Source organism: Vulpes vulpes, chromosome 13 (genome assembly GCF_048418805.1).
Source record: "Vulpes vulpes isolate BD-2025 chromosome 13, VulVul3, whole genome shotgun sequence".
NCBI classification, from domain to species: Eukaryota; Metazoa; Chordata; class Mammalia; order Carnivora; family Canidae; genus Vulpes; species Vulpes vulpes.
Genome location: NC_132792.1, coordinates 88,451,322 through 88,470,207, shown reverse-complemented (window position 1 = coordinate 88,470,207; position 18,886 = coordinate 88,451,322). Strand labels below are relative to the sequence as shown.

At 39.4% G+C, this 18,886-nt stretch overlaps 1 protein-coding gene across 50 annotated transcripts in view; it reads right to left on the bottom strand.

The window, feature by feature from the left end:
• Nucleotides 1-18,886, bottom strand: part of EPB41L3 (erythrocyte membrane protein band 4.1 like 3) — a 227,621-nt gene that overhangs the window by 83,977 nt on the left and 124,758 nt on the right. For 39 of the 50 annotated variants that reach the window (XM_072734976.1, XM_072734987.1, XM_072734956.1 and 36 more), the window contains exon 2: nt 3,133-3,332. In XM_072734976.1, the coding sequence (XP_072591077.1) occupies nt 3,133-3,332 (200 nt within the window). The remainder of the gene's footprint in view (nt 1-3,132; nt 3,333-18,886) is intronic. The other 11 variants (XM_072734974.1, XM_072734980.1, XM_072734985.1 and 8 more) reach the window with 1 other exon arrangement.

Here is an 18,886-nt window from a genome sequence, read left to right as displayed (position 1 = left end):
ACATACTATCATCCCAAAAGCACATGAACTTGACAATAAAAGTTGATTGCAGTTTATCATTTCAACTTTTCTTTCTTATTAGTGGCTACAATTTTATGATACTCTAATCACAAGTTATCTTCTGGTATGATTTATTTTGGATTTTAGGTATGGATTTCTGTTTTTGTAATGTCATTTTCTATCTGGTTTTCCACCCAGATTATACAGTCCTTTCTTCCACTACCTTGCACAGGAATTCAGGGCAAAGTTGTGGGAAGTTCTTCAGAATAAAAAGTCCAAATTGCTGAGTGAAGAGACCAAGAAATAAATGGAAAAATCAACTTCAAAGGCCAGAATAGTTGAGAAGGCTAGAGGTAGCTAAAAGAAGTAAATAAAAGAAACCTGTTCTGGCAACTTGAATCAACTTTTTTTTTTTTTTTTGACTGTTAGTCTTTCATATCAAAGTATTAAAATAGTACTGCAAAAAAGTCAAACATATAAAGATGGACTGCCAAAAAAAAGTCAAGCATTAATTTTGGTCTTAAGTTAGCCAAAGAAGTTTGGTAACCTTAGAGGTTTTTTTTTTTTTTTTTTTTTTTAAGATTTCTTTATTTTACTGAGAGAGAGAGCGAGCAAGCAAGCATGGGGAAAGGGGCAGAGGTAGAGAGACAGAATCTCAAGTAGGCTCCCTGGTGAACACAGAACCAGATGTGGGCCTCCATCTCGTGATCCTGAGATCATGGTCTGGGCTGAAATCTGTTGTGGGATGCTTAACTGACTTGAGCCACCCAGGTGCCCTGGTAACCTTGGAATTTTATATCATATATTTGCTAAGTGCTTTATAACTTAAATAACATTTTAGCACTTTTTAAAAATTTTATTTAGAGAGAGAGAGTGTGTGTGTGAGAGCGAGCATGAGAAGGGGGAAGAAGGAGATAGAGAATCTCAAGCCCTGAGCCTATGGGGCTCAATCTTAGGACCTTATGATTATGACCTGAGCCAAAACCAAGAGTTGGATGCTTAACTGAGTGTGCCACCCAGGTACCCCAAGACTTTTGCACTTTTAATTTACAATTTCATCTCATCACAGGAAAAGTCAACAGAAGCTATGTTTTTATTTAAATCTCACTACCTGGAATCAACATTTTCTCTGTATTAGGGAAGATAAAATTTCATTTTTCCTCTAATAAAAATTATCTGTATACCCCCAGCTCCCTAAATAAGCTTTCTGGGCTACTTACAGGTCAACTCCAGACACCCCTGAAACCACCAGTGTTCAAAGGGAGGTGGTGTTTCCAAAATACTTAAAGCACAAACCCATCATTGAGCCTCTCATGTCCATTTTTTCAACAAGTTCAAAAGAGCAGACCAAGAACCTCAAATGAAATGTCCATTGTACTCACATATTATTCATTACAATTTAAAAATATCAGTATTATCCCTTTAGGCAAACCCTCTATTTCACTTAATCCTCATGATATATCTAGGAGGTAGGCATCTAGGTCTCCTTAGCCTCATTTAACACACAGGAGAGAGAAAGGGGCACAGGGCACAATCTCCACAAATTTCCTCCAGGTGAGAAAACTAGTAACCTGGAATTCCAATCCGGCCAAGGCCGTATTTTAATCATCACTGGTGACCAAAATGTACTTGATTTCATCTCCAACATAACTGGGCCCCTAGTATGAATCAACAAAGCCAAGAGCAGAAGGACCTGATAAAACAACCTTTTCTGATCTTTTTATCTTGTAAATGAGGAAGCTGAGGCTCAGAGGCTGAACAAGTTCTCAGAGATCCCTAAAATAACTAGGGAAGAGGTGGGATTAACTAGTTCTCCTGACTCCGCAGCCAGTTACCTTTCTCTCAAAGGGCTTTAGTATCCTTGCTCTCATTTTGTTTCAGATATCTGACTTCCAGATGATAAAGTACATGTATCATGTATCAGCACAGAAACTCTTTCTTCTGTACAATTATCTCCCACTTGCACATTTATTTCATTTCAGTTAAGAGGAAATAACTGGAAAAAAAATCCAGTCTACTAATTTTAAATTTCTGCAGGTTTAAAAACAATCAAAACACCACCATCCTCAGATCTCTAAAAAAAGAAACCATCAAGGAAAACCATGATGACAAGAATGGCTCCTTAGATTTTATTTAACAAGTTGGAAGGATAACCCCCAGCTCCCCATCACGAAACATTTTAGATCAGACACAGCATCTATTTACAGAGCATAAAAATAAATGTTATTTTTAATACTGCTTAAAAGCAGAATATAAATACCATGGGAAAAGAAATAATCAGGTTGTAAATATAGTTTAATGCTTTAATAATGTGTTGTGCCTTCCAAAGAATTTCCCTAACATGTTGATTTCCTGTCTCGTCTCTCAACCTCTTCTAAAATTCTAGCTTGACACATATACCTTTAACCAAGTAAAGGTCAATGGTTTGCAAGGACTCCTAGATTTGCTTACCATGTGAGCTAGTACCCCAATACATGGTGATTTCAGGTTTGAAGTTTTAAAACTAATTTAAAACTAATTTAAAGATGGATTCATTTAAAGCCCAAGTATAAACCATGCTTTATAGTTTGTATGAAGAGTTTTAAAAGAAATATTTAAACTGTCACATTACATTACTTGTGACAACTTAAATATGTCTAGAGTTGAACATACACACAAATAAGAGAGGGAAAGAGATCACCTGAACATTCAGTAAAAGTAGCTGGCAACAGGAGGATCAGAGTGACTCTGGGGAAGAATCAAAATAGCTCTAACCCGGAGGCCTGAATAACAATCAGGAGCCTAATTAAAGTCAGTGATGTGGTGTCTAGCCCTCCTGTAAACCCAGATAAAACCAATAACCCACAGTCCAGATTTCAGTGTGGGTTTAAGTGCTTTAATCAAATGAAGGAGTTACCAAGCAAGGTTGTGGAATGTCATTCATTGAAAGTCTTAAAATTGCATAAATTTCCATCTGCCTGGGACCAGAAAGGGGAAACTCATGAACCCTCATAGTTCCCTCTAGTGCTGAGAGACCAAGGCTGACTCAGACCCTGGAAAAGATCAGTAAACATTCCTTCATTGGTTTTCTGGGTGATGCTAGCAGGTGCAGGGATAGGGAATGGTGGTGGTGGCCAGGGTCCCAGGGCTCACCTCCTTCCTCACTGGGGTGCTGTGTGCTGCGGCCTCGAACTGTTCCAGGACCTGGTGCTGCTCCTCCCCACTAGGCTCGGGCCCTGGCCCCTGTGGCGCCCCCACAGGCCCCTGCGCCCCGGCTGCCTCCTGGGGCTCGGCCTCCTGCTCCGGCTTGGATTCCGAGTCTGAGCCAGATTCGGTCGTCATGGTTGATTGTTCTGCAAACAGAAAATGGCAAGGTCCCATCACTTGGTGTGATTACCTTCCCTGGGCACAAAAACTAGGATGCTACCATGAAAGGCTGCACAAGACCACAGTTTAAAAAAAGGGAAACAGGCATGCAATCAAAACACAATCCTAGAGCACCCATCCAATAGACAACTTACATTGACCACAAAGATGGTTCAAAATTAACATTTAACTAGAAGTCAAAATTTATTTGTAAGGATCACAGGTTTTATTCCTATTAGATTTCGCCACAGATGGCCATAAAATGACATTAAAGTAACGTCATAATAATTACATAACTTAGACATTTAATTTCAGAAAAAATGAATCTGCTTCATCAGCTGGATCTATATTTTAATCTCTGGGAAGGATGATCTAATAATGGAAGTGGATATTCTTTCTCCTTCCCTATCTCTACAAAGGGCTCCTGCTCTGCCTCAAGAACACCTGGATCTATCCTTTCTTCCATGGGCAGGTGGTACCCTTCTTCTGGTTTCTCAGAACCCTGTGAGATACTTTTGAATGAATAGTGACAACTAAGGTGGAGGCTTTGACCATGAGGTGGAACCTGTCCCCAAATGGACAAGCCATGGGGTGGGGGTGGGGGGCTGGAGGGAGGGCTGGGAGCCTTAGCTTTCCTTCCTTTATCAGTGAAAATTCACAGCTGCTTCCTGGCTTCCTCCTGTTTCCCCCTGGCAGTTCAAGGGACTCAGCTCATAAGGGACTCAAACAACAGATCTTAATAATCTTCTCTTACACCCAAAAAACACCTTCTAAAACATAAGCACCATCTTGTAATGGTTTGCTTAAGTCAAGACACTTAGGTATTTTGTGCCTTAGTTTCTACATTTGTCAAACAAGGGAAGTGAACTTGACCATATCCAAAGAACTTATTTTCTGGGGACTACTTCCTCCCCTTACTAATGCTTAAAGCTGTTTTTTTTGCTCGAAAACAAGACAGGAGCTATGCCAGGAGCTACCGTGTCATTTCAAGTAATTTCTTATCTCAAGTTAGGGTAAATATCTCAAAAACAAATATCCCAGACTGTCATATGATTTCCCCTCCTAATTCTAATTTTATGGTAAAAATATCAGGAACAAAGAGCTAGTGTAATACTTTAAGCAAATGATACACCCATTAGTATAATACAAAGTTATGCAAAATACTACTCCACAGTAAAATCACCATTTAGTTCCTATCTTGACAATACATACCAGAATATGGTTGATAACTTGAAAGAAGGGGGAACATACAAATACCAATCCATGTTATAAACTAAATGCTACATCCACATTTTCTATTGAGGGTTACTATTTACAATCACCAGCTATTCTTTCTATTGAATAAAAGACATATCAACTTGGTATATGCTCAGTTGCCCAAAGCATATGTAAACATCAAGACCAAACACTGAACAAGATAGTGATCCAAACAAAACTAGCAAATTTTTTTCCTCTTACATTTTAGATTTTTAAGCAAATCTTGAAAGTAAATACTATATTCCTGTCTGTATGCTTTTACTAGAAAGTGTTAGGTCCACAGAAAAGGCAGAGGAGAGGAGGAAAGGTGGCAGTATTGTGTAATTCAGAGCCTATAATCAAATTTGACATTTTAGAAGGAAGAGGGTTAATTTTAATAGTCAATTCAACTTGCTGAACTCTAAGTACCAAATACAAGTCAAGCACTGCCCATGGTTTAGAAACAGAAGTAAATATATTGTAACGCCCTTTCTCACCCCAAGGAGTGGAAGAAATGGGCTTTTCTCAGAATCCATTTTCTCCATCTTCCTTTTAGTAATTAAATTTTGTTTTAACTGGTACTCCTCCACCCAGCTTGAGACCACAATGAGTTAAGGCCATGTGATGAGGTCTGGACCAATGAGAAAAGAGAGAATATGTATCCAGTGTTTAGGTCATCTTCATAAAGGCAAGGGCCTTCGCTCTAAGCCTCCTTTTCTCATTGGCTAGGAAAAAAATGATTGACATGGTCACCACAGACTCAGTAATGGAGGCCCCAAATTCAGGAGGATGCCAGTGTCACCCCTTTCAACCTGGGCCCCTGGATGAACTCATGGAGCACAGCTCAGCTACTCTGGATTGTTCCATGAGGCAGAAATCCGTTTCTGTCTTCTTTGAACATCACTACTATCTCGGGGCCAATCTAATACATATTCTTCAGACTAAAATTCTACCAAAATATAGTCATGCTCTAGCAGTTTTCATCCCAGTAAAACAAAGTAGCCCTCCCTGGATCTCACATCCTGCATCAGCTATGACCATATTTCTTCTCTTTCTACTCCTAACTTCCCCCCCAAAATTTGTTGACTTTTACTGTCTTCTACTTCCTCCCTCTCCTCTCCCTGCAAGGACTCTCATATTGAGGGGGGGACAATGCCATGGACTACCCACTCTTGTCTGTCCTCATCTCATGTCACCTCTTAGCAGCCCCAGCCCAGGTGATAAGGCTTTCCTTGACAGCCCGTTGCCCTCCCTGGGGATTCCACCCTCCTACTTCTCTGTTCTCTCTCAGGCTACACCTCATTCTCTTTCACAGGCTGCTTCTTATCCAACCTCTGTATGTGAGAATCTCCTGGAAAACTCGGTTCAGGATCTCTCCTCTTCTCACTTGACATTTTCTCTCTATCTAATGCTATACTTTCTCAGGGCTTTAAATACTTTCCAGAAGCCAACTGCTTAAATCTCTGGTCTGAACCTCTGTTCTGAGGTTTAAAACTGAACTGCCCACTTGACATTCCTCACTGGTAGCTCACAAGTATCTCTAGATATTTCTCTCCCAAGTCTGTTCCTCTCCACCCTCCTCTTCCTCATCCCAATAAATGACAATGCCAGAATTCCAGAAATGAGCCCTGACATTTCCTTTTCCTTACTTTCTCTATTACAGGACTAAAAGTAATGCAAAATATATTTTGTAAAATATATAATTTTACACATACTTATATAAAAACATATATTTCCAAAACAGATCTCTAATTAGTCCCCTGCCATTATGCAAGCTATCATTTCTTTCCTGAACTCCCTAATAAACCGCCTCTTCTCTGTCTATTCCTGCCCACCTCTATTCTGATCTTCATAAATCTAGCCATAGTACTCATGTTAATAGCTTTCTGAAGTGCTTAAAGAAAAATCCAAGCTCTTGATTGCCATGGCCATCAAGCACATGCCTAGGCCTCAACAACCTACCCTTGCCCAGGTGCACTGCTTACCCTTCTCTCCCACTAAAATCAGGCCAGGTGATCTCCTTTTGGTTTGCAAAGCCCAGCAAGGTTTTCTGCCTCCAGGGTTTTTATACGCTGTTCTCTGTGAGAACATTCTTTCCTCTGCTCTTCAAGTGGCCAACTCCCCATTCCTCAAGTGTCAGCTTTAGAGGCAGTCCCTTTTTACATTCTGTGTGTGGTACTAATACCAAAATAGTACCTAGACCATAGTAGGTATTTGAATAATTATTTGAAGAATAATAAAATCAACCCCATTATTATCATATCTATGTGAATGTGGAATAACTCTTCCTTATAGTCTTTAAAATCTCTCAAGTGAGCAAAAAGTAGGCATTTCTATGTTTAACGGAAAACAGAACTCAGTTACAACTTTCAGAGATGAAATCTCCCTACGAGGTAATCAATGTTATTGGTCTGATCACATGCTAATGCTTTTACCAGTAGGACAAAGCGTTTTCCAAAAACTCAGAAAATGTTTAAGTGGCTTAGAGAATCTATAAGAGTAACTAAAGAGTCACTAGATCATAAAATCAAAAAAGAAAACGCAAACGACTACTAGAAAAAGTACATTTTAAAAAGATGCTTACTTTTCTTCTCAGGGCAGTTCTTACATATAAATCATATTTTTAAAATGCTGGATATCTTTAGTATCTATTTTCTATGAATATCATATTTAAGATTGTCTATTATGTGTGTTTCAAATAATAGCTCTAATGTAATAATTACTGTCAAAATGGTTAGAGAAGCAGAACCAGAATTGTATCTCAAAATTTAAACATTTTAGTTCATTTCACTTTAAAATCTATGTATAATCTTTATAGACCCAATACATGAAAATAATTAGTAGCAAATAAGTTGTCATGTGTGAGCCTGGATAATGGACTTGATTTGTCTCCTGCTTCCTCTTCCATGAAACAAGGGGTTCAGCCTAGGAATTAGTGATGACTGAGTGATGTGCATGTGGGGAAGGGAGTGAAAGATACTAAACTGCACAACTTTTGACAGTTTAAGCCAGAAATCTGTCATCTCTTTCATCATTTTTTGTAAACATAAGGAGTTTTTACACAAATGTAGTTGTAATATTGTGTGGACACATCAATGCACTCTAAACTTTAAAAAGTTGTCCAATATGTGTTAAAATAGGAATCTTTCTAAACACATGACCTTAGCCTCTTTCTAAACATGAACTAAATAAAAGAGAAAAATTAGTACAAGGACATCCTAATTTTGAGTTTCAGTGTTATTATTCTGGTCATGAAACCATTTTGCTACCTGCTTTTCTCTTTGATTTCATGACTTGTCCCCAAGGCAGAGTCAGCTCTACAAAAGCTGAATAAAATTGCAAAATAGAACCCAGCAACCACCTATCCACTATTTAAATAATAAAATAACCTACATTATTTCTACCTACAGATATACCATATAATCTCTTACCTGTCATAGATCAATCACAGAACCTCAAACCCTGAATAAACTCCTATGCACTTGTCAAATATTTAAGTATATTATATTCCCCAGCACATGCATAATATAATGAATGAAAATCATTCCTGTTTCTTGACTAATTGTAATAAAACTTTCATTGCTGCTGAGGGATAGTATAGTAATAAACCTTAAAAACGTAATGCTTTTAAATTCTAGAATCTCACTAGAATCAATAATTCCACATACCTAAAAGGGCATAAGTTCAGAGTGCGCCTATGAGAAAACAGCATCGACAGCCTACATTAGTAAATTCAGTTTCAAGACTCTTGAAGTCTTCCTCCCCCTACCCACATGCCAGTACAAGCAAGTGATAAATTGATTTTTAAATGGCAAACAATGAAAAGCATAAATATAGTACTTCTAACTTTAACTCATTATTTTCCTAATTTTACAGTGTGCGTTTCCAGTCTTGTACCCAAATGCCAGAACATTTTCTTAAAATGGATCTGTAGAATATTTGCATTCTTTGGTTTTTCTTTTTTCTTATGCTCACTCCTTCCTTTGCTGGATCACCCTTGCCACTTAAAGTTGCATATGTCCCCTTCCAGCTCACTAAAGACTATTTTCCAATGCCCCCTCTTCTGATATATTCACTTGGGACTAAACATAGCTATCAATGATTTCTGTTACTGGAAGTGAACTTTGTCACTTGCAATTCCAAATAGAAAGCAACACAAAATGCTTTGACTTAAACTGTGCCCTTTCTTTTCAAACTAAATTTACAGTATCAGCCATGGTCTACTTAAGCTATAAATGAATGAATGAATGAATGAATGAATGAATGAATGAATGAATGAAGGCATGCCTTGGACTGCCAGAAACTCTGAATCCTAAAAGTTGGGGTAAGGACTTTGAGTATTCCTGTGGGATGGCAGGAGGAATCCTCCATCTTTTCAAGAAACAGGAACTGTATTCATTATGCCTCTCCCAGGGATAGATTTAGTAAATGACTAGCAAAAGGAATGGCGATGAGCTCTCACAGAGGCCCTGTGCAGGTATAAATGAAGTCATAGTCCCAATCGCCAGACCGCTTTCACTTACAAAAATTGGTCATGCCTTTGTTCCTTTTCAAGCTCTAATTTTCTATTCCATAGATGAAAAAAGTCACTTCATCCTCATCTTTTCCACATTTAAAAGTAGCATTTTAAAATCTCTGTCTCCTAACTAAATGACTGCTTAATTAGCTTCTCTATTCAAATTTACTTCCCTCTCTTGCTGATATTAAAATTCAGTCATATTAAAAGACACCAACCTAGCAAGGACTTAGTGCAGGAAAATGCTCAATGTAAATCTCTATCATTTATGCATAAAACAGGATTCCTACTGAATAACCAAGCATTTTGTTTTAAACAAACAAACAAAAACAACCCTTTATGCCATTTACCTGCCTTCAGGGATGTTAGGCCAAAATGGACAGATTTAAAAAAAGCAAATTTTTTCCACTTATATTTCAAGTATAAACTCATAGGAGAAAAGAGGCTAGTAAACCTATATATACATCAATACTTGTGACTGTGGAATAATATCCACCACCAATTGTGAGCAGACTACAAGTTGGTAATATCCTGTTGCCCTTCTATCAGATTCTGACTATTTGTATTAGAAGAAGAAGAAAAGCCTTACTATCATCCATCTTAAAAAACCAAAACCAAAATCACATCACAGGAAACAAGCAGCCTATTCTTGGGCTCACTCACACTCTAGTCTTATGCCTTTCATCCCATCCTCCAGTAGAGGTATGGTCCCGCCTCTTCACTAGGGAAGGAATGGTCTTTTCGTGTTGTCCCCACTCACTCTTGAGAGTGCCCCCCCGTTATTCTAGAACACCTTACGAGGGTTACCAATGACTCTCTATGAGCCAATCAATCCCAGGTGACATCCTTTCTCATCTTTGAATTCTCTGCTTTGGTCACTCTTGATTTTCCTTCTATCTATTCCAGCTACTCTTTCTAATCTCCCTTTGCCTCTTCATGGCCTGTTTCTCATTCTTCTCTTTCAAAATTTGATAGCTCTCTAAGAGTCCATCACACTCTTCAAACCCTCTTTTCTTGAAGAGCTCCTCCACTTCATTTCAAATATAATGACAACTCCAAAATAGAAGTTCCTGGATTTGGAACCTCTCTGAGCTGCAGATCCATATATACAATTCAACTCCCCACCTCGCTTAACTGGATTACTCAGAGGCACCTGGACTGAACACTTCTCCATCCATACCCTCGATGCCCCCATGCTCTGTCCCCCCTGCCCGCCAGTCTTTCCCACTTCTGTGGGAGGCTTGCATCTGTTCAGATCCTCATGCCAGGGACTGGAACAGCACCCCTCTCCTTACTCCCAAGTCAGTCTGTGTCATGCCAGTCTACTGAACCTCTTGAGTTGTGCACGAAGAAGGAAGACAGCGGAGAGCTCTCCACTGAGGTTACCAATCAGACAAAGGCAGAGCAGTGTGAAAAATCAGGTACACTTACTTGTGAGGGAGCATGCAGTCTGCTGTGGCTGGAATATAAGGGGCGTGTGGGGAGGGACAAGGGGTGAGGAGACGAGCCAAGCAGAAGTCAGGTCCTACGAGGCTGTGTGATCAGGCTAAGGGGCCTCTGTGGCATTACAGAGACCACCACCCTAGTGGCCACAAGGATGACTAACATCAGGAGGGGTCAGCTGGACTTCTTCATGGTTTCAGCTTAAAATTAGACTAATATGAAAAAGCAAGGAGGCCTTGATGGGGCAGCAGTGGACCAGTTACTCCTCAAAGCACAAAACAGTGGAATTCAGGCCCGGTCATTACCAAGTATCTTTGAAAAGCTGACAATAGAGAGTTGAGATGCTAAGTGTTTCTAAATAGCAGCAGGGACGATGGATAGTTTTGTTTTTAAATAAGCTTTTTGGCCATACTGACTTCAACTCTTATAAGCCAGTAAGAGTCATCCTGTTGGCTGCCTTTAGGCTTACAGAAGCAGAAAGCTGGAATTTCTGTGAAGATGACATGACCATTCAAAAATTACTTTCACAATGACAACTGTAAACCTTCTGAGGATTACCAAGATCCATCATTATTGAGACAAAGATCTCATGACAGCACTGGACATCTACAATTCAGAGACGGGAATTTCAAAAACAAGACCAAAAACAAAACAAACAAAATGCTACAGTTCCCTGCTTCAAGGGGTGTACATTCTGACAGATGACTCAGAGAAGCAAAGCAACCACAGCGCCCCAGACGTGAGAAGCAAGGCCAGAGAAGAGGGCTTTCCACACGTCTGCAGGGGCGGAGAGAGCTTCTACGGGAAATAACCCTTCTCAGATGGAGAAATAATCACTAACCTTCTGTCTCAAGTGAAATGACTACTTTTAAGCTTTGAGTGCATGGGAAAAAAAATCACAGGCTACTTCAGGAAGATAAAAGGAAATGAGGGATAAGTCAAAGTACAGGAGAGGCACCCTGCTGGGGCAGAAGGGCACAGACCAGCCTCAAGCAGGCCACACGCTCCGTGACCTCAATGGAATCTGTCTTCTCTTCTGTTCTAAAATTCTGAAGTTCTAGGATTCCTGAGGGCCAGAGATACTGTTGTATTAACAGCATGAAATCTACGGAAATTCTGTCCTTTAAGATAAAAGAAGACGGATACTGATCTGAAGGACTGGGCCCCAAGGGCATAATGCAATCAGGGCAGGCAGTCCTGAGTATGTTAGTGAGAAAGCTGGCCTCCCCACCACCCCACGTCTGTGGAAGGCTTCCTTAATCGAGCCAATTACACTTTAGCAGTACTTCACCCAGGTCATCCGAAAAAGCTGAAGGAAACACGCTTAGTTTACACAATACATTGGAAAAACCTGGTTTTATTTTTGGTAAGCCTTTGGCTTTTCGAGCTCAAAACTGTTTACAGCTACGTGTAAGCAGAAAAATTAACATGCAGTTTAGAATATAGACAGAGATGATGATGATGATGATGTCCACCTTATCAATATGTATTCATATTTCCTGATCCAACTGGAGCCAAAGGCCAGGGCATAAAATTCACGTACCTTTGATATGCCAAGAATATCTGATTGTTCCCACAAGCCCCTTAAATACTTTTCAATAGACCAAGGAATCAGCTGACTGCTCTATATATGGGGGCTTGTATTAGTAAAGAACAGAGATCAGTGGCAGCACTAATTGTAGGAGACGTAGGTTCCTGAGGGGACAAGCCACCTGCAAATTAAATCAATAAGAGAGGGTGGCCGAAGACCCAGTTCAGGCTCTGTTCTAGGACGTCTGCATTATGATCACTCTGATTAAAGAGGTTAAGTTTCCAAACTGGGCTTTCCAAACTCCAGAGGCTAGGGCAGAGAGCCTATGGGTCTGAGAGTCTGTTTTACTCTATTGTACACACTGAATGCACACTATCTTAAAGCAAAGTGTACATTCACGGCAATGGCACAGGCTGCATGCACTCACCAACTTTTTTTTTTTTTTTACTTATGCTTGGAAATTTACAGTTAAGGTTAGAAATACTGGCTACATCATTTCTTCATACATTCTTCAACAAACATTTCCTGAATAGCTGTTTGAGGCCTGGGGATACATCAGATAAAGACAAATGGGTCTCTGCTCCAGTGGAGCCTATGTTCTAACCAAAGGGGAAAAAAGAAATTGCCAGCTACAGATAGATGTTATTAGATAATCCAACCCAAAGTAAATAGGTGGCTGCCTCCATTGGGTGGTGGGGAGGGCTTCTCTAAGGTGGGGATATTTAAGCCAACATTCTGACATTGAGAAGCATCTGCTGTGAAGATACAGGGGTTGGGATAACACCTTCCAGAAAGACTAGTGTCCAGGCCCAAAGAACAGAATAGCGTGGTGTGGTCAAGAAATGAAAAGTAGGTAGAGGTAGCTGGGACCCAGCAGGTACAAGGGAGAACAGCACATGATGTAGTAGAAAATATGAGTGTGGCCAGACGGTGAGGGTCTTGGTAAAGTCAGTAAACGCAGCTGGATTTTATTTTATTTTTATTTTTATTTTTATTTTTATTATTATTATTATTATTATTTATTTTATTTATTTTATTTATTTTATTTATTTTATTTATTTTATTTATTTTATATTTTATTTTATTTATTTTATATTTTATTTTATTTATTTTATTTATTTTATATTTTATTTTATTTATTTTATTTTATTTATTTTATTTATTTATTTTATTTATTTATTTTATTTATTTATTTTATTTATTTATTTTATTTTATTTTATTTTATTTTATTTTATTTTAATTTTATTTTATATGCAATGGAGCATTTCAAGGTGAGGAATGGTCAGGTCTTATTGATGATCTTAAAAGACCATTCTGGCCTCTGACCAAAGGAGTAAGAGCAGTTAGTGGCTATGGCAACAGTCGGGCATGAGAAGTTGGAGCAGGAGAGGAGATGGAGAGGAGGAGCACACTTCTAGTGCCAGCTGAAGCTCTGACTGGAGCTTTGAGAAGAGAGGGGAAGTGGATTGTGCAGGCAGTTAGGCATTAGGTCTCTTAGAAACAGGAGAATCCCTTAAGTAAGTTAAAAGATTGCAAAGAATGCATTCCCCAAGAGGGAGGGAGCCCGCCAACAACACATCAGTTTTCCATCATGATTCCTCCAGGCAGTGTTCCATCACCTTCAACAAGGGAAATCATCTGTGAATCCTATACCATCAGCAATCATTTTTTAAAAACATCGCATTCAGGTGAGAAGCAATGCCTGGCTTTACTTACAATTGTGTGTTCTGGTGGTCTAAGTGACAGCTCCAGTTTAAAAAAAAAAAAAAAAAAGCAAACATTAACAGGAAGAGCTTTGGCCTTTTGGGTCCAGAATGTTTCTAGACTTGATCTGAGAACCTAGCTAATGGCCAAATGGCATTTGTACCTATATGCTCATTTCACACATAACCTGGCAGAGAATTTTAGTCTCCATGAAACTTTAACATGATCACCACTGAGATGCTGTTATCAGGAATATGAAGAGGTGCCATTAGAGGTTTTACAGGCTTTACACAAGAATCCCGCTGATGCTATTAAAGCATTTTATTTAAATTTCTAATTGTCCGTACATGAGTTCTATCTTGCTCTGGGATGGATGTAGAAGCAAGCCACCTTACAAAACACAGGGCACTGTTTCCCCACTATGTATTTACATGTTTGTCACCTTGACAAACATTTTATTTTTTTTTAAGATTTTATTTGAGAGAGAAAGAGAGCACAAGCAGTGGTCAGTGGGGAGGCAGAGGGTGAGAGAGAAGTAGACTCCTTGCTGAGCAGGGAGCCAGACATGGAGCTCAATCCCAGGACCTGAGGCGAAGGCAGATGCTTAACACACTGAGCCACCCAGGCACCTCTTGACAAGCATTTTAATGTATTACTTGATATCCACTGAAAAGACTCTACAGAGCTGTTCCTGGGATAGGAAATTGCCAAATATCTATTAATTTTCAGGAGTTAACATGAATACTTGAATTGTTTCCTAATAGCTATGCTTATAGCCATTCATTAGTGTTCCCTATCACCAAACTAAGTTCAGAATGGATTATGACTTCATTTCCCCTAGCCAAAGGCATTCCCATAGTATTCTTGAGGTTTTAAGCAAAAAATTAAATCAAAACGGAAATTTCAGACCATCAATGAAATACAAAGGAAAGAGCAGAGTGTTTAGCCCTTATGGCAAACCGAATCCTAGAAACTGTGAGGGAATAAACTAACCATAGCAACTATTAGCTCCACTTTCTGTTAAACATAAATAACTTTCTTAGGAAGAACCTGTCATTATGTCCTAAACACGTATATCATAATTCAAACATAGTATTTCACTTAACTGAACACTTCACAAATATTATAAAATATTGCCTTCTGTGGCTTCCTAAAAGGACAGGTAATTTTCCGAAATGCATAGGATCTTCATGAGTTTGACACTGAAATAATTTCTCATAAACCTTTTGTACTTTCACTCACTTTTTTAAAAATTAACAGAGTATGGTGCTTGAGAAAGTAAGGCAAGTTGTTTGCAGGTCACCACAGGTGCATGGTACTAAGCTCCTTCCCTATGTTCTCTCACAGAAGCTCTCCTCTGGCCACCCTGAAGCAGATGTTAGGCCCACAGGACAGGTGGGTACAGCGAGATTCATGCCTACCTTGCCCAAAGTCACATAATAATAAACACAGAGACAAGTGTTCAATCTGAGTTTCTGCCTCTAAGAGCAAAAGCTCTTTCTTCCACACAAGTTTATTGTATACACCAATAAAATCTGCTCTTAACTTCTTATTCCAGAACTGGACAACTTTTGCAGGTTATTATTTTATATGATCTATAATTCCATATTGCTAATATGCTTTTACTTCTACTGAACATAAGTCAAGTAATAAATTATAAAATTATATTTTGTCTTAAAGACTAGTTTTCCTACTACTTTATTTTACATATATATATATATATATATATATATATATATATATATAAATGACAGTACTTGTTTCTTCCTTAATAGAGGTTTGTAATCTAGTATGAGCCTTTAGGATTCTGTCCCAGGTTGCTATTTTATTTCTGGAAAACCAAAAATTAATGATTGTCACTTCTAGAGAAAATGTGAGTAGTACTGACTCTGCTTCTAAGATGTCTAACTATAACTTTCTACTGATAGTGGCTAAATTTAAGTCTCAAATGGGTAAGCCTTGGGTTTTAAGCAGTTTCAACTTTGCAAGTGTTGGTGGAAGGCCTCAAGTTGACAAGAATCCAGTAACATACGTTTCAAGTGTATAAACGTCCAACGCCACTGTTTAAAATTTTTCAAGAATTTCACAGCTAAAATCAAAAGACAGAAAAGGAGATAGTGTATTTCTTCTGCACTGTTGGCCAATTCTATCTCTGGAAAGAACGTATTAGCAAAAAGATATCTTTGGCACCTTAATGCGGGAGCATATTTTTCTATTACCCAACATCTGACTCTGCATCTGTGAGAAATGAGGTGTGAACCATAGAGACAGTGAATAAATTAAAACAGAGTCAGATTCCATACAGTCATCTACCAGCAAACAACTCTCCAACTTTCTGAAATGGTCTCTCTCCCACAGAACCATTTATTTTAAAAATAAGGGAAAGGTCATGGCAAAGACTTCCAACCTCAGTACCTTAGTGAGGGGCAAGACAGCCTCTGACATCTGGGACTATCAGCCAAGAATCCACACTCCAGGTTTCTCTTTACGGGTGTCAATGGCAGAGGGTTGAGGACAGCCAAAGCAGGAAGAATGGCTGTCTCAAAATGACCAAAGAACATATAACCTGTCCTTCAGGGTCTGTCCAGAGAAATGGTGCATACAAATGGACAGCAGACAGATCATGAATGATCAGTTTGCGTTTCTGAGTTTCATAAATACAAGACAGACAGGCGTGTCTCACTTCTATCTGGGAGCCCTGTAAATTCAGATGAACGGCAGGACATGGATCTGGCCTGTCCGTTTTCTGTAACTGCATGCAGGCCTCACGGCTTTTATCCCTGTGGCTCACTCCTTGGCTCACTCCTTGGCTCACTCCTTACATCAGGCTTCATGCAGGCACCCAAAACCAGGCCCCAGGAGGACAGGGGGTAAGTGTGAGAGGAAGAAAACAAGGGAGGAAAGGGACCTTCCAAAACCCAGAAAGGTAGGCTGCCTGGAAATATTTCTATCTTTACAAATACAAATCTTCAGATGAGTCCTGAAGACTCACACAACAGGAATCACAGTTGATTAAATCAAGATAGAAATATGGGGTGGAAAAAGGCATTTCTATTTCTAAGAAAAATGATTCAAATCAAATATATGGGAAAATTCTAGGCCTTCTATTATTGCTGCCATTTAGCACTTATGAAATCATACAAAGTAACCATTATTGGCATCCTAGTGGTCATTAAAAGTATAAATGAATGAAGGGTTGCAAACATTAGCCTCATTTCACCCAAGTGTGCCGAGTCACAGATCTACAAATGTGGTCTTGGAAAATCAAACCCAATTCAGCCTGTTTCCTAAAGCCTTTGGCAGTTTTGCAGTACCGTAACTATTGCACTGAACAGAAATGAATATACGTTAATAGCGCTCAGCTTCTCCACACAGAAGATGCTAAATTTGATCAGTTTCCCATTTTAATCTTGACCTGTTCTAGGACATTTCTGTACTCCAAAACCAAATTAACAGAATTTGGTGTTTCCTGAAGTTAGACAGCACGGCACCTCTGCCACCCCACAATTAATTAAGCATTCACAGACTCTTATCACAAGTCCTATAAAGAGAAGAAATGGGAGCTCCTCTGGCAGTCTGGATCCTCCTATACTTTGGGGTTTTGACAGACTGATTTTTTTTCATCCGTCAATACAAATGCAAGGCCAAGCTTTTAATTATTCTGCCTTTACTGTAATGCATCAGCTTTTATCTCAAGGCTGGTAATGGATGAAGACTACAAAGAATGTTCTTAAAAGATCTCACTGGCACACAAATGAGCTGCTTGAGAACTGTGCCTCATCACATTTTCTGAAGGTGCTGATAACGAGGATTCCTTATTCCAGGGCTGTTCACTGGGTGCCTGAAGTGCTGAAAGCATCCCCTGTTTGCCACTCAAAGTCTTCATAATGAAAGTTTTTGGGCCCAGCCCGGCCACCATCCTGTCTCCTGCCTCCTGCCTCCGACGTGACTCAGTAGATGAAAACACAGCCCTGGTTGGAGGTGCCTTCGGATATTCTGATTACGGGGGTTGAATTTCCCACACACTGTACTAAAAATGACTGAATGGCTAAGGTATGATATTCCATTTATATTCTTTTTCTCTAATGGGCAACTAAGCCAATAAACAGCTCTTTCAATTTTTAAATACACACATTTCCAGTTCAGTGGAGATTAACTTAAAACCCTACAGACAAAAATAAATTTGAAGAACAACTGAAAGGCTGAAATGCAGTTCATCTCAAGAAAATCTTTACAGGTTCTTTTTTTTTTAAGGTTTAACTAGCAATTCCTGCTTTACTTCCTATGTTAATTTTTTTTTTAATTACTAAGCTTTTCACAATGAAATTCATATGAAGTCCTTTAACCTGTCCATTTACAGTGGGGGTAAACTAACTGTCCACGTGAAAGCTTTATCTGTAAAGAAGCCACGCTAATTCCTTCCTTTCAAACTCTTCTGCTCAGAGGGGTCCTCAAACAGACAGGGAAAGGAGCATCTGCTCCCCCAAAGTGGACTTGGGCAGAGTCAGGTAGAGAAGATGAGAACAAGTTACAAAGCAAACCTGGGACCCATAAGAGGATGATGTTGGTTCTTTTTTTTTTTTTTAAATTTTATTTATTTATGATAGTCATACAGAGAGAAAGAGAGAGAGGCAGAGACACAGGCAGAGGGAGAAGCAGGCTCCATGCACCGGGAGCCTGATGTGGGATTCGATCCCGGGTCTCCAGGATCGCGCCCTGGGCCAAAGGCAGGCGCCAAACCGCTGCGCCACCCAGGGATCCCGATGATGTTGGTTCTGACACATTTACCAGTGAAACTCCATCCTTCCTGGAAAGAGTCACAAAGATTCAGGGCAGATGGTTTCCTGGACACTCATTGGTATTTCTGATCTAGAGGAGGACAGATGAGGACAGACTAGACTATTCCCTGAGAGCGGGGAGGCCATTCTTCCTGATGGAAGCGATGAGAGACTGTCAGCAGGGGCCATACAATTGGAGAGGGGAGCAGCTAACTACAAACTCTGGAAAGGCTGTGGATTCACCGTCTAGACTCATGATGACAAGACAAAATTTAAGTGATAAACCAAAATATTAAGAGTGATCATTTTTGGATGGTTGACTCTCTTTTTCA